The following is an 11,670-nucleotide window of genomic DNA, read 5'->3' as shown; positions in this document are numbered from 1 at the left end:
TGAAATCCAGGAGCAGATGGTAGGAGTGCTGAAGACAGCCTGCTACCCAAAGCCCAGAAGAAAGGGGAGGAGGAGAGGGAGAGAGGAAGTTACCTTGGTCCCGAGCCTGTAGCCCCCAGGCTTTCCTATGAAACCCAACGGTCTCCAGCCAGGTTTCCTGTCCCTTTAGCCTTTGCCAAGAATGGGGGGTGGGGTGGGGCTGCCAGGGGCCAGAATACTGTTGGGGGTGGGGGACTGCCCCCCCCACCGAGGCTGATTGATCATTACTCCAGGTGTCCCCTACAACTCCCCTCCTTCTCTGGGGTCACTCCATGTCCCATAGTTCCTTAGGCTGTTGGTTCCTGACTTTTATCCCTTTCAAAGGATCCCCAGAGACTCAGTTTAATCAGAATTTTGGAGGGGTTATTGTCTGTCCCCCCTGGGGACAGCACTGGCCTAGGCACACAAAGGGAGCTAAGAAGCTCTGGGGTGTGATGCTAAGTTCAAAGGCTGGGCACAGCTCTGGTCTCTCCTTTCCTGTCCCTCTCTCCCATATGAGGGATCAACTTTTGGGCACCCCAACCCCAGTGGGGGAGGAGAGAGCGGTTAGTCTCCCGGGGCGGGGCTTCATCTGCCCCGCACCCTCCCTGAGCCAGGAGGACATAAAGGCCTAGATTCATGGGAGCCATGTGGCCAATACCAGGTGAACTTCGGAGGTGAGGTCCTGGGGGCTGAGAGACTGAAGCTAGCAAAAGAGGGGCGCTGTGGACCCCTTCCCTGAGGAGGTAGGTAGGACCCACTGAGGTTGGACTGGAGTGTGAAGGTGGGAGTGAGGGGTCAGGGAGAGAGGGCTGGTGGAGCTCTGTTCTCCCAAATGCACTGCGCACTCTGGACTTGCTGGGCTTGGGGTCTTGTTGCAGAGATGAAGCTGCTGCTCCTCTCAGGGCTCCTGGCCATTCTGGCTGCGCCCCAGCGCTCTGAGGGTGCTGGTCCAGGTAACGGTCAGAAAGAAGGGAAAGGGGGGTGTGTTGGGGCTGGTTCTGAGTCCCAAGGACTCGGTGCAGGCCACCCTGGCTCTGGGGCCCATTCCTGACCTTGTGACCCCTGCTCTGGGCAGCTGTCCCGGAGGAGGTAGAGACCTCAGTGGTGCTGACCTGCATGAAGGAAGCCAAGCGACTAGTGGACATGGCCTACAAGGAGCGGCGGGAGAGGTGGGGTGCCCGGCACTTCCCAGCTCTGCGCAAGGCTGCCCCCGGTCTTTCAGAGTGGGGACTTCGTGGGCGGGGATGGAGCCCCCTGTCTATCAGTCTTTGTGTCTTTGGGTTTGAGAACACCTTCAAAACCATCCCTCCCCGTGGCCTTGCCTCTGTGGGGTACCCAGGTCCATACTCTGTTTATAAAGAGAACCCTTTTTCCTGTCTGTGGGTCTGTCTACCCCGACCTGCGTGCTGGCCTGGGGCTAGGGCTCTGCTGAGTGTCCTGGCCGCCACTGTCTCTGGCCTCACCCCTCCCTTCTCCAAGCAGCATCAAGCGGCGGCTTCACAGTGGCCTGGCCAGCCCCATGGAACTCCTGTCCTACTTCAAGCAGCCGGTGGCAGCCACCAGGACAGCTGTGAGGGCTGCTGATTATCTGCACGTGGCCCTAAGCCTGCTGGAGGGGAAGCTGCGGCCTCTGTGGCCCGGGCCCTTCAACGTCACTGGTACCGTCTGCCCTACAACCCGGTCTCCTGCTCCACTAGTGACCTCGGTCATCTCCCAGTGACCCCCCACCCCCCACTCCTCTCCCGGGGAGTCTCAGGGGCACGGGAGTCTGCTCTCCGTGTCCTCAGACTGGGCCCCCAACCGAGCCTCCCCAGCTTAGGATAGGAAATGGGGCGACACGGCAACCACGCCCCTCTCCCCCCTCCCCCACCCCGGCCCCAGACGTGCTGACACCGGCCCAGCTGAATCTGCTGTCCACGTCGAGCGGCTGCGCCTACCAGGACGTGAGGGTGACGTGCCCGGAGAACGACAAGTACCGCACCATCACCGGCCACTGCAACAACAGGTGCGGCCGGCTGTGGGCGGCCCCTGGGCGGGCGGGCGACTCCCCGCGGGGCCCGCTCGCGTCAGCGCCGCGTCCTCCCCCTGCAGACGCAGCCCCACGCTGGGGGCCTCCAACCGCGCCTTCGCGCGCTGGCTGCCGGCCGAGTACGAGGACGGCTTCTCGCTGCCCTACGGCTGGACGCCCGGGGTCAAGCGCGGCGGCTTCCCGGTGCCCCTGGTGAGCGCCGGCCGGCGGTGCGGGCTGGGGGGCGGGGAGCGAGGCCCGGCCCGGGGGCGCGCGGGGTCCCAGGCGGCCCCTGACTCTCCGTGTCCCGCAGGCGCGCGCCGTCTCCAACGCCATCGTGCGCTTCCCCACGGAGCAGCTGACCCCGGACCAGGAGCGCTCGCTCCTCTTCATGCAGTGGGGGCAGCTGATGGACCACGACCTCGACCTGAGCCCGGAGCCGGCCGCCCGGGTCTCCTTCGTCACTAGTGTCGACTGCGAGACCAGCTGCCTGCAGCAGCCGCCCTGCTTCCCGCTCAAGGTGCTCCCTTCTTCCCGCCCCGCCGCTGCCTGCGCGGTGGGGAGATGGGGAATCCTTCCTGGAAGCGGCCACCTCCCTCTGTGCCCAGAGTTCCCTCCCCGGCAACTGAGTAAGGCTGGCCCTGCCCACCCACTTGCCTCCGCCTCCGGGCCGAGGAACTTCCCGCCTCCCTCCAACCTCCGCGGGCAGGTGCCCGGTGCTCCGTCCCCTTTCCTCCTCACAGAGGGCCACCACCTTCCCGCCCCCCACCCCTGGGCGCACATTGCACAGAGCCTGGGCTGTCAGGTGCAGGAGGGCTGGGGGGGACTGGATGGTTGGGGCACAGTAGGGAAAGGAGGAGAGAAAGGAAGGAGAATGGCAGAGAGGGAGAGAGAAGGGAGAAAGGCAGGGGCCAGAGTGAAAGACAGGAAAGGGACAGGGAAGCGGGGGTGGGGGGGGGTAGGGGGTGGGGAGAGCAGGAAAGGAAAAGCAAGAGGAGACTGTTAGAGACTGCATCCAGAGAACAGGGGAGGGAGGGGCAGACACCGTGGAGAAAAGGAGGGAGAGAAATGAAGTTTAAGCGAGGACTGGCTGGGCCTCCTCCAGGGGGTCGCACATCCCCCATTCCAGAGTTCTGGTCATCACCCCCAAAGCTCGAAGCTCAGAGGAACTCTGCTGGTGCAACATCAGGCAGTGATCCTCTGTGGGCCTTGAGAGCCCTCCCTCCAGCCGAGGGGGCCGAAGTCCTGCAAAGCCCTCGTTTTGGTGTCTGGGTCTCCCCCTCTGGTCCTGGGTTCCAGGCTGCTTTGGAGGTGGGATCAAGACCTTGGGGTAGGGAGTGGACAGGAGGAGAGCCAACCGGCCCTGTCTGCGTGTCACAGATCCCACCAAATGACCCCCGCATCAAGAACCAACAGGACTGCATCCCCTTCTTCCGCTCCTCGCCAGCCTGCACGGACAGCAACATCACCATTCGCAATCAGATCAATGCGCTCACCTCCTTCGTGGATGCCAGCATGGTCTATGGCAGCGAGGACCCTCTGGCCACTAAGCTTCGAAACACGTCCAATCAGCTGGGGTTGCTGGCTGTCAACACCCGCTTCAGCGACAACGGCCGGGCCCTGCTGCCCTTCGACAACCTGCATGACGACCCCTGCCTCCTCACCAACCGCACAGCGCGCATCCCCTGCTTCCTGGCAGGTCAGCCCCGAGTGGGAAGCTGGGGTGGTGCGGGGCGGGGGGGGTGCGGGTGCGCTGGAGCCACAGGGCCTGTTTTGAGCAGCCTGTGGGTTTGCATTTAGAGAGACTCTGTCCTCACCAACTTCGTATTAATCCAGTTGCCTTGGTGACAAGTTGGATGGAGCCAGAAGGCAAACAAACAAACAAACAAAAAACCCCAAACCCAAACTAACAAAAACCAAAAAGCCAACCTAAGAAGGAGACTCAGGGATGGCTGAGGAGCCTCTGTCCATCTGTCCATCCCTTTCTCCATCTGTCCTTTTCCCTCTGGACTCTGGCAGAGAGTTGAGTCCTCAGGGACAGGGAACTAAGGGGACAGAGAGCAACGTGGCATCCTCACTCTCTAGAACAGCATCATCCACCGTGGCAGCCACTAGTTACAAGGGGCAATTTTCATTTAAATTTAAGTTAGTGCAAATTAACTTAACTTAAATTTAAAATTCACTTCCTCTGCTGCACTAGCCACATTTCCAGTGTTCGGTAGCCTCACAAGCTGGTGGTTCCCATTTAGGGCAGCACAGATGTAGAACATTTTCATCAGTTCAGAAAGTTCTATGGGACGGCGCTGCTCCAGAACATCACCTCCTGTCGTCTTGAGTCCCTGTAATAAGAGGGCGAGATTTTAAATTTAAACACCTGGCAGCCCTGGGGATATGGTTGGGGCAGTAGCGGTGCCCAGAAATTTTCCAATTTTTTTAAAAAAGATTCTATTTAATTTTTAAAAAAGATTTATTTACTTATTTGAGAGAGACGTTGAGAGAGAGAGAGCGCGCGCGAGCGAGCAGGGGGAGGGGCAAAGGAAGAGGGAGAAGCACTCTGCTGAGCAGGGAGCCAGATACTGGGCTTGATCTCAGGACCCTGAGATCATAACCTGAGCCGAAATCAAGAGTTGGACACTCAACCGACTGAGCCACCCAGGCACCCCAAGATTTTATTTTTAAGTAATCTCTACACCCACCCTGGGTCTGGAACTTATAACCCCCAAATCAAGAGTCACGTGTCCCACCAACTGAGCAGCCAGGCACCCGTCCAATATGTTTAATGTAAATCCAATAGTGGTCCTGAGGCCCTTCCGTTCACATCTGGCCTCCCAGCCTCTCCTCCTGATGGCTTCCGGTTATCTCTCCCCTGGCTGGGCCCTGGCGAGGAGAATCAAGGTCAGCTCTGGTCCACACTGGAGCCCATACTTTTCTGGGCCAGTGAGGAAAGAGCGGCACTCCTCAGCCAGTTACGGCCACCTCCATCCTGGCGTCAAGCTGCATGGCCTGGGCCGGGAGCACTGTGACCTCTGGCAGCTCATGGGATAGTAAACCTGCTCTCAAAGAATTTCTTTCCCACCAGCATCAGGAGCTAATAAAGACTAGACCCAGTGTCCTGGGCCCTTTAAAAGGGCCTGGCCCTAACTCTCTGGCCCTTCCAGAGAAAAGGTGGGAGGACTAGAGGGATTAGAGATTTCATTTGTTTTTTTTTTTTTTTTTTTTGAACAGTTTCAGTTGTGGACTATAAACATCCTGTGCCCTAGGCCCCCTCTCGCCCCCACTCTCAGGGGCCTGAGCAGGCTGCAAATTAGCATGTAGTAAGGCTGGGGATGGCAACTCTGATCAGATGGTAGTGGCTTTCTAGAGTCCTGTGTTGAGAAGGACTCTGAGGTTGCATGCAGTTCGAGCAGGAGAGAGTGCTGTCCGACAGGGGCGTGGAAGCAGGGAGCGCCAACACACGTGCTACTTTTTGGCTTTCCCTGCAACAAGAGAGTAAGTCAACCAGGCAGCTTAGGGCTCACCTACTTTGTAGCAGGCACGGTGTTAAACTCCATATGTCTATGTGGGAGTTGGGTGGAGGGTCAGATACAAAAAGGCTCAAGCCATGGTCCTCATCTTCAAGGAGCTCCCGGTCTCAGCTACTAGAATGTGGCAAGTCACGTGTCAGCTCTGATGCCTATTGAATGAGCATCTCCAGCCAGCAGTGCCCCTACACTGAGGAAGAAGTTAGCATGGTGGACCAGGGCATCAAGGGAGGACCTCCTAGAGGAGGTATAAACTGAGCATGGTGTGGAAAGATGGACGGAGAGGAAGTCTGGGTTTCAGACCTTGGCTGGGGAGGGAGTTTCAGTGGAGCAAGTCCTTTCTGATGGGATCTTAGGAGTGACAGCAGCTTTTGCTTCCCCAAGGGGACACCCGCTCAAGTGAGATGCCTGAGCTCACCTCCATGCACACACTCCTTCTGCGGGAGCACAACCGGCTGGCCACAAAGCTCAAATGCCTGAACCCCCAGTGGGATGGAGAGAGGCTCTACCAGGAAGCCCGCAAGATCGTGGGAGCCATGGTCCAGGTGGGCAGTTCTGAGCATTGGTGATGCCAGGGGTCCGGCAGGCTTGGGATCCAAACATGCCTCTCCCACATCCTAGCTGTGTGACCCGGGCCAGGTTAACCCCCATGAACCTCAGCGTGTGCATCCATGATGCTGTAAAGATTAAATGATATATGTGAAAACACCTGGCAGATACTAAGTGCCTGACAAAGGTTACTTGCCTTCCATCCCCTCCTTCCTAGGCTGGCTCCCCTTTCTGCTGTCCTGTCCATCAGGAATGGTTTCGGGAGGGTTAAAGGGGTGGGTCTGAAGTGCCTGGTGCAGAGTAGCTGGTCAGTAAATGCCTTGCCTTTCCTCATCTCCTCGTGGCTCCTCGCTCCATTACCCACTCACCTCTTCTTTTGGCTCTATCATAGCTCACCCCATCCCTCACCCTTGTTTATCCCTGGGAAGTGTTCCTGGTTCTCTCTCCCAGCTTCTGATGCTTCAGCACCCCCATCCTCTCCCCAAGACACACACACACACACACACATACACACGCACACATACGTGCACACCTTCTTCATATCTTAGACTCCGGAGAGGGAGAGAGTTGCAGGTGTGGAGGGTAAGTTTTGGCTTTGCACCAAGAACTAAGTGAGATTCATTTAAGCCTTGCAGAAAATTCCAGACTCTAGAATCTATATCTTCTCTTTGCCCTGGGGGAAATCATCTAGGGTGGCCCTTTTCCTTTTTGCCTCCCCTCCTCCACAAATGCAAATTGAACCCTACCGTGAGCCAAGTGCTTGCTGGGCATCGAGTAATTTCAAAAGAAATGAGATACAACGCTTGCCCTCAGGAGCTTATAAGTTAGGAGAAAAAAAGACATGAATAACTCAAGGGCAAAGGAGCTATTGACTAACAAAGCCTTTTGTTATTTAATCCTTTAGGGCAAAGGGCAGCATAATTATCTTTAATTTACATTTGAGTAACTGGGGCTCACAGAGGTCCATAACTGGCCCAAGGTCGCACAGCAGGCAAGCCCTGGAGCTCTGTGTCTGCCACTCGGTGCCACTCTGTTAGACCCAGATCCAGTGCAGCGGGAGACAACTCCCTGGCTGTGGACAATGGAGGGACGCCCCCCGCCCCCCAAGCCAGGAGCAGGCAGAGACTCTGCACAGAGGGTGAGTGGAGAGGCCACTCTGAGCACTTTAGATCATCACTTATCGGGACTTTTCTTTAGATCATCACTTATCGGGACTACCTGCCCCTGGTGCTGGGACCACAGGCCATGAGGAAGTACCTGCCGAGCTACCGCTCCTACAATGACTCTGTGGACCCTCGCATCGCCAACGTCTTCACCAATGCCTTCCGCTATGGCCACACCCTCATCCAACCTTTCATGTTCCGCCTGGATAACCAGTATCAGCCCATGGGGCCCAACCCCCGCGTTCCACTCAGCAAGGTCTTCTTTGCCACCTGGAGGGTAGTGCTGGAAGGTGAGGGGACCTCGGCCAGGAGACAGTGGGCTGGCAGCTGAGGACATGGTGGGGGTGGTCTTGGCTGCAGGGAGCCGGGGCAGGAGAAATCCTCTTCCTTCCATCTTTGGGGACTTTATCTGACTTTCCAGCCTCAGTTCACCTGACTGCTTCTGTATATAATAATAAAGGGTAGGCTGGAGATGGCTCATAGGGAGCTGGCTCCTTCCTATGTGTTATGATCCTCAGTGATCCAGGAGCCCAGGGGCTGGGTGCACCCCAACTTGCAAGTCTGAATGGCATAATCCCCTGAGACCTCAATTCTCCAGCGAAGACCTGCCCACTGAGGCCACCTTGGCACCAGGAGCTGCATGTGCCCAGGCCTCTTCTGCAATCCCCTGACTGCCCCTGGGACTTTTCCCTTACTCCAGTCTGCGCTCTGGATCCTGAGCCGGGTCCTTCCCCAAGTCTTGTTCCTCTTGTCCCAGGTGGCATTGACCCCATCCTGCGGGGCCTCATGGCCACCCCTGCCAAGCTGAATCGCCAGAACCAAATCGTGGTGGACGAGATCCGGGAGCGGTTGTTTGAGCAGGTCATGAGGATCGGGCTGGACCTGCCCGCTCTAAACATGCAGCGCAGCCGGGACCATGGCCTCCCAGGTGAGGGGCTGCAGGAGCCCTGATGCGCGCCCCCCCCACCTCCTACTCTAGGGCCCTGCCCTCTGTGGTGCCCCCCGCTGCCCAAGTGGGCTGGAAACCTGGCTCCATCACATTTCATGTTGCTTTGTTTTACATGAACTTTGAAGGGGAAGGGATTATTATCACTTCCATTTTACAGATGAGCAAACTGAGGCTTGAAGAGATTCGGAACTTGCCTAGGTTCTTCTCCAGCCAAGTCAGTGATCGAGCTTGAATTTGAACCCACATCAGCCTAACCCCAAAGTCTGTGCCTACATTATGGGACAGCTGGTGTGGCTGAACCTTCTAGACACACCTCACCCCTCACGGGGCCTGAGATCTTCAGAGGGGGCAGTGAGATGTTCCTGTTCTTGGACGTTTTAGGAGTTATGGCAGTTTAGGATTTGCCTCACAGTGAGAGAGCAAAGGAAAGAGAGAGGGTCTTGGCCCCTCAGTTCAGGGTTCCCTGGGGGCTTATAGCCTGGGAGAAGCCCCTCAGTGTCCTCCTCTCCCTCATGTCCCTCGGTAGACGGCCACGGTCAGTGTGTTGGGGAGGTGGGCTTTGTGGGACCCTCCCACAGCCACCGCCCCCCCACCCCCACAGGGTACAATGCCTGGAGGCGCTTCTGTGGGCTCCCCCAGCCCAGCACGGTGGGCGAGCTGGGCACGGTGCTGAAGAACCTGGACCTGGCGGAGAAGCTGATGCAGCAGTATGGCACGCCCGACAACATTGACATCTGGATGGGCGGCGTGGCCGAGCCCCTGGAGCCCTACGGCCGCGTGGGCCCCCTCCTGGCCTGCCTCATTGGGACCCAGTTCAGGAAGCTCCGCGATGGTGACCGGTGAGGGGCGGCGAGCTGCTCAGGCCCGCTGTGCGGTTGCAGGCCTATGCCCCAACCTCTGGGGGGGCCCCCCCACTTCCGCCTGTGAAGTGAGGGGCAGGAAGGGATCCGTGATTTTCCAGGGTTTCCGGGGCCTTGGGGTCGTCCCTCATGTGCTCTGAACCTGTTGGGGGTGCAGCCAGGAGGGACCTGGACTCCTGGTTGTGAAGGAGGGAAGACCGAGAAAACGCAACTCTTACCTATCCCTTCTCCGGTGTCAGGGTGCTTGCTGCTGAACAGCCCCCAGGGCTCTCCTAGAGTGACGTCACTGTGTCCCTGACATCTGTCATGCCCAGTTCTTACCTAGCCCGTATTGCGCCCTTGGGAAAACTAGAGAAAGGTGTCCCTCTCTGGGTGGACCCCTTATAAACCCACCGCATGGTTCTCTGCGCCCCCACGGACGCGGCCCCCGGCCAGGGCACAGGGCCCCGTGAGTGAGCGCGGGCCCAGCTCCCTGTGCAGCGTGAGTGGGGCCCCGGGGGCCGCCGGGGTGGGCGCAGAGCAGAGGTACCCCGGCAGCCGCGCTCTCCCCCACGCTGTGCGGAGGGCATCACGCATGTGAGAGCCCCCCCCGCTGTGGCGGCCCTCTTCCGTCCAGGGAGCGGCTCGAGCCCGCGGAGGCCCTCCCGGCCAAGGCCAGCCTGGGTGCAAAGTCCGCGGGTGTCCCCACGCAGGTTCTGGTGGGAGAACACGGGCGTGTTCAGCAGGCGGCAGCAGCAGGCGCTGAGCAGGATCTCCCTGCCCCGCATCATCTGTGACAACACGGGCATCACCACGGTGTCCAAGAACAACATCTTCATGTCCAACACATTCCCTCGGGACTTTGTCAGCTGTAACACACTCCCCACACTGGACCTGAGCTCCTGGAGGGACAGTGACTAGAGGCTGGGTAAGGGGGTGTGGTGGGGCGCTGACGCCTGGGCAGTCCCCGGGCTGGCCCATGGGGCCCTTCCCTAGGTGAGCGCATCTCTGTTCTGGCTGAGAAAATGAGTGACTAGATGTTCATTCGTGTGTGTGTGTGTGCGCGCGCGCGCTGTATGGGAATTGCATTTCCTCCGTGTGAGTGCTCTGTGACCATGGGTAGTGGTGTGTGTGTGTGTGTGTGTGTGTTTGCTGCCTACATGAGGATTAAGTACACGGAAGATCGTAGAGTGCACAGGGGAGGAGCACAAGCCCAGAGCCAGATTGCTGGGTTCAAATCCTGACTCTTCAGCTCTCCAGCTGAACAAATGACTCAACCTCCCTTTTCTCGAGAAAACCTTGAGTTTTCTTCTTTGCAAATAAAAGCTGTTGTGGCTCCTTAGAGGCTCCATTTGCACCATGTCTGCCCCCAGGGAGCTTATAGGTGACAGTGTCCAGCTTGGCAGAGGTGACCCAGTGACCCCTGGGGGAACGAGCGTGAGCAGTTAGGCTGTGTGCGGTGGTTGAGTTGTGAGCTCAGGGGAGCAGGGCTCGGTCAGTGGCTCCCCTTGTGCTTCCTTACGCTGTTCTCTTGCTTGTTCCCAGGAGCGCACCTGGAGAGGAGGTGGGGCCCGTCGGCCCTTTTGTGCCATACCTTTGTACCTGACAACTATGATAATAAAGCACCACCGATGGGGACCTTCGCTCTGTCCATGTCTGCTGTGGGGCTGGAGCCTCGGAATGAGGCTTGCTCTGGCTTCTGAATTTGAACCAGTGTGGTCCGTGCCTCGGAAATGGGGGTGAGGGTCTCTGGGAGTCATCCTTTGACGCACACATGCCAAGCAGGCAGTTCTTAGAAGCCTCCGGGCCAGGTCAAACCGAGCAGACCATCCTGACTCACCTTCCACCCACACCACCCCGGAGGACAGAAACTGTGGTCACCAAGCCCTTACGCTCGTCCACTGCTCTGGCAAACATCTGTTGCGGGCTCACTCTGTGTCAGGCCCGTGTCAGGTGCTGGGGGATGGAGGGGACACAGTGCTGTCCTGCAGGAGAGAAAGAACAGAGGTGTGATGGGAAGGTAGGCCCTTCCCAGCTGACGGGGCACCTCTGGATCGTGCACCCCCGCAGCCTGACGCAATGGCTCAGAGGCCCTCAGACAACAGACTCCTTCTCAGTCCTGGCTTCGTGCAGCCAGTTTCCGAGAGCAGGGACAACAGATGGCTGGGCCTAGGTAGACAGGGCCAGAGCTGAGGGAAGGGAAGGAGGCTATTTCCCAAATAATCTTGCCTGGAGCTTGACCCCTATATCTGAGACTGGTGGATTCCCCCCCTGCCCACCTTGTTCCCTTTCCCCCTCCACCCCCAGCTGGGAACCTGAAGGTGTGCAGGATGCCGAGGCTCATGGACCCATAGGAGCCCCAGGTCACATTAAGACCTCCCATGACAGGATAAATACTCTCCATTTCACTGATGATGACAGGGTAGCCAGAGAGGTGACGGAACTCATCTGAGGCTCGAAGACGTAGGCGCCAGAGCCAGGATGACCGCCCAGGTCTTCAGGCTCCTAGGCTCTTCCCACAGGCTGGCTAAGTGCCTCCCACCCCCACTGCGCCAGTCAGGGGACCTGGAGGTGCCGGGTAGGCTGACCTTACCCGGAGGGTCATTTTAAAAGAACACAG

The 11,670-nt window shown here is 58.3% G+C and overlaps 1 protein-coding gene across 1 annotated transcript; it reads left to right on the top strand.

Annotated features, from left to right (window-relative positions):
• Positions 1–635: 635 nt before the first annotated feature.
• MPO (myeloperoxidase) lies at positions 636–10,681 on the top strand. Its single transcript, XM_032428858.1, has 14 exons — positions 636–764; positions 900–974; positions 1,097–1,190; positions 1,504–1,679; positions 1,903–2,026; positions 2,113–2,242; positions 2,343–2,549; positions 3,410–3,728; positions 5,935–6,095; positions 7,297–7,552; positions 8,020–8,190; positions 8,813–9,050; positions 9,764–9,978; positions 10,596–10,681. Exons 2-13 carry the CDS (start codon positions 902–904, stop codon positions 9,969–9,971), a joined length of 2,157 nt encoding a protein of 718 aa, XP_032284749.1. The 5' UTR covers positions 636–764; positions 900–901; the 3' UTR covers positions 9,972–9,978; positions 10,596–10,681.
• The last annotated feature ends 989 nt before the right edge of the window (positions 10,682–11,670 follow it).

This window comes from Phoca vitulina, unplaced genomic scaffold, assembly GCF_004348235.1.
Source record: "Phoca vitulina isolate PV1807 unplaced genomic scaffold, GSC_HSeal_1.0 scaffold40, whole genome shotgun sequence".
Taxonomy (NCBI): domain Eukaryota; kingdom Metazoa; phylum Chordata; class Mammalia; order Carnivora; family Phocidae; genus Phoca; species Phoca vitulina.
Note: the sequence above shows the minus strand (reverse complement) of the source record. Positions and strands in the feature narration are given on the sequence as shown.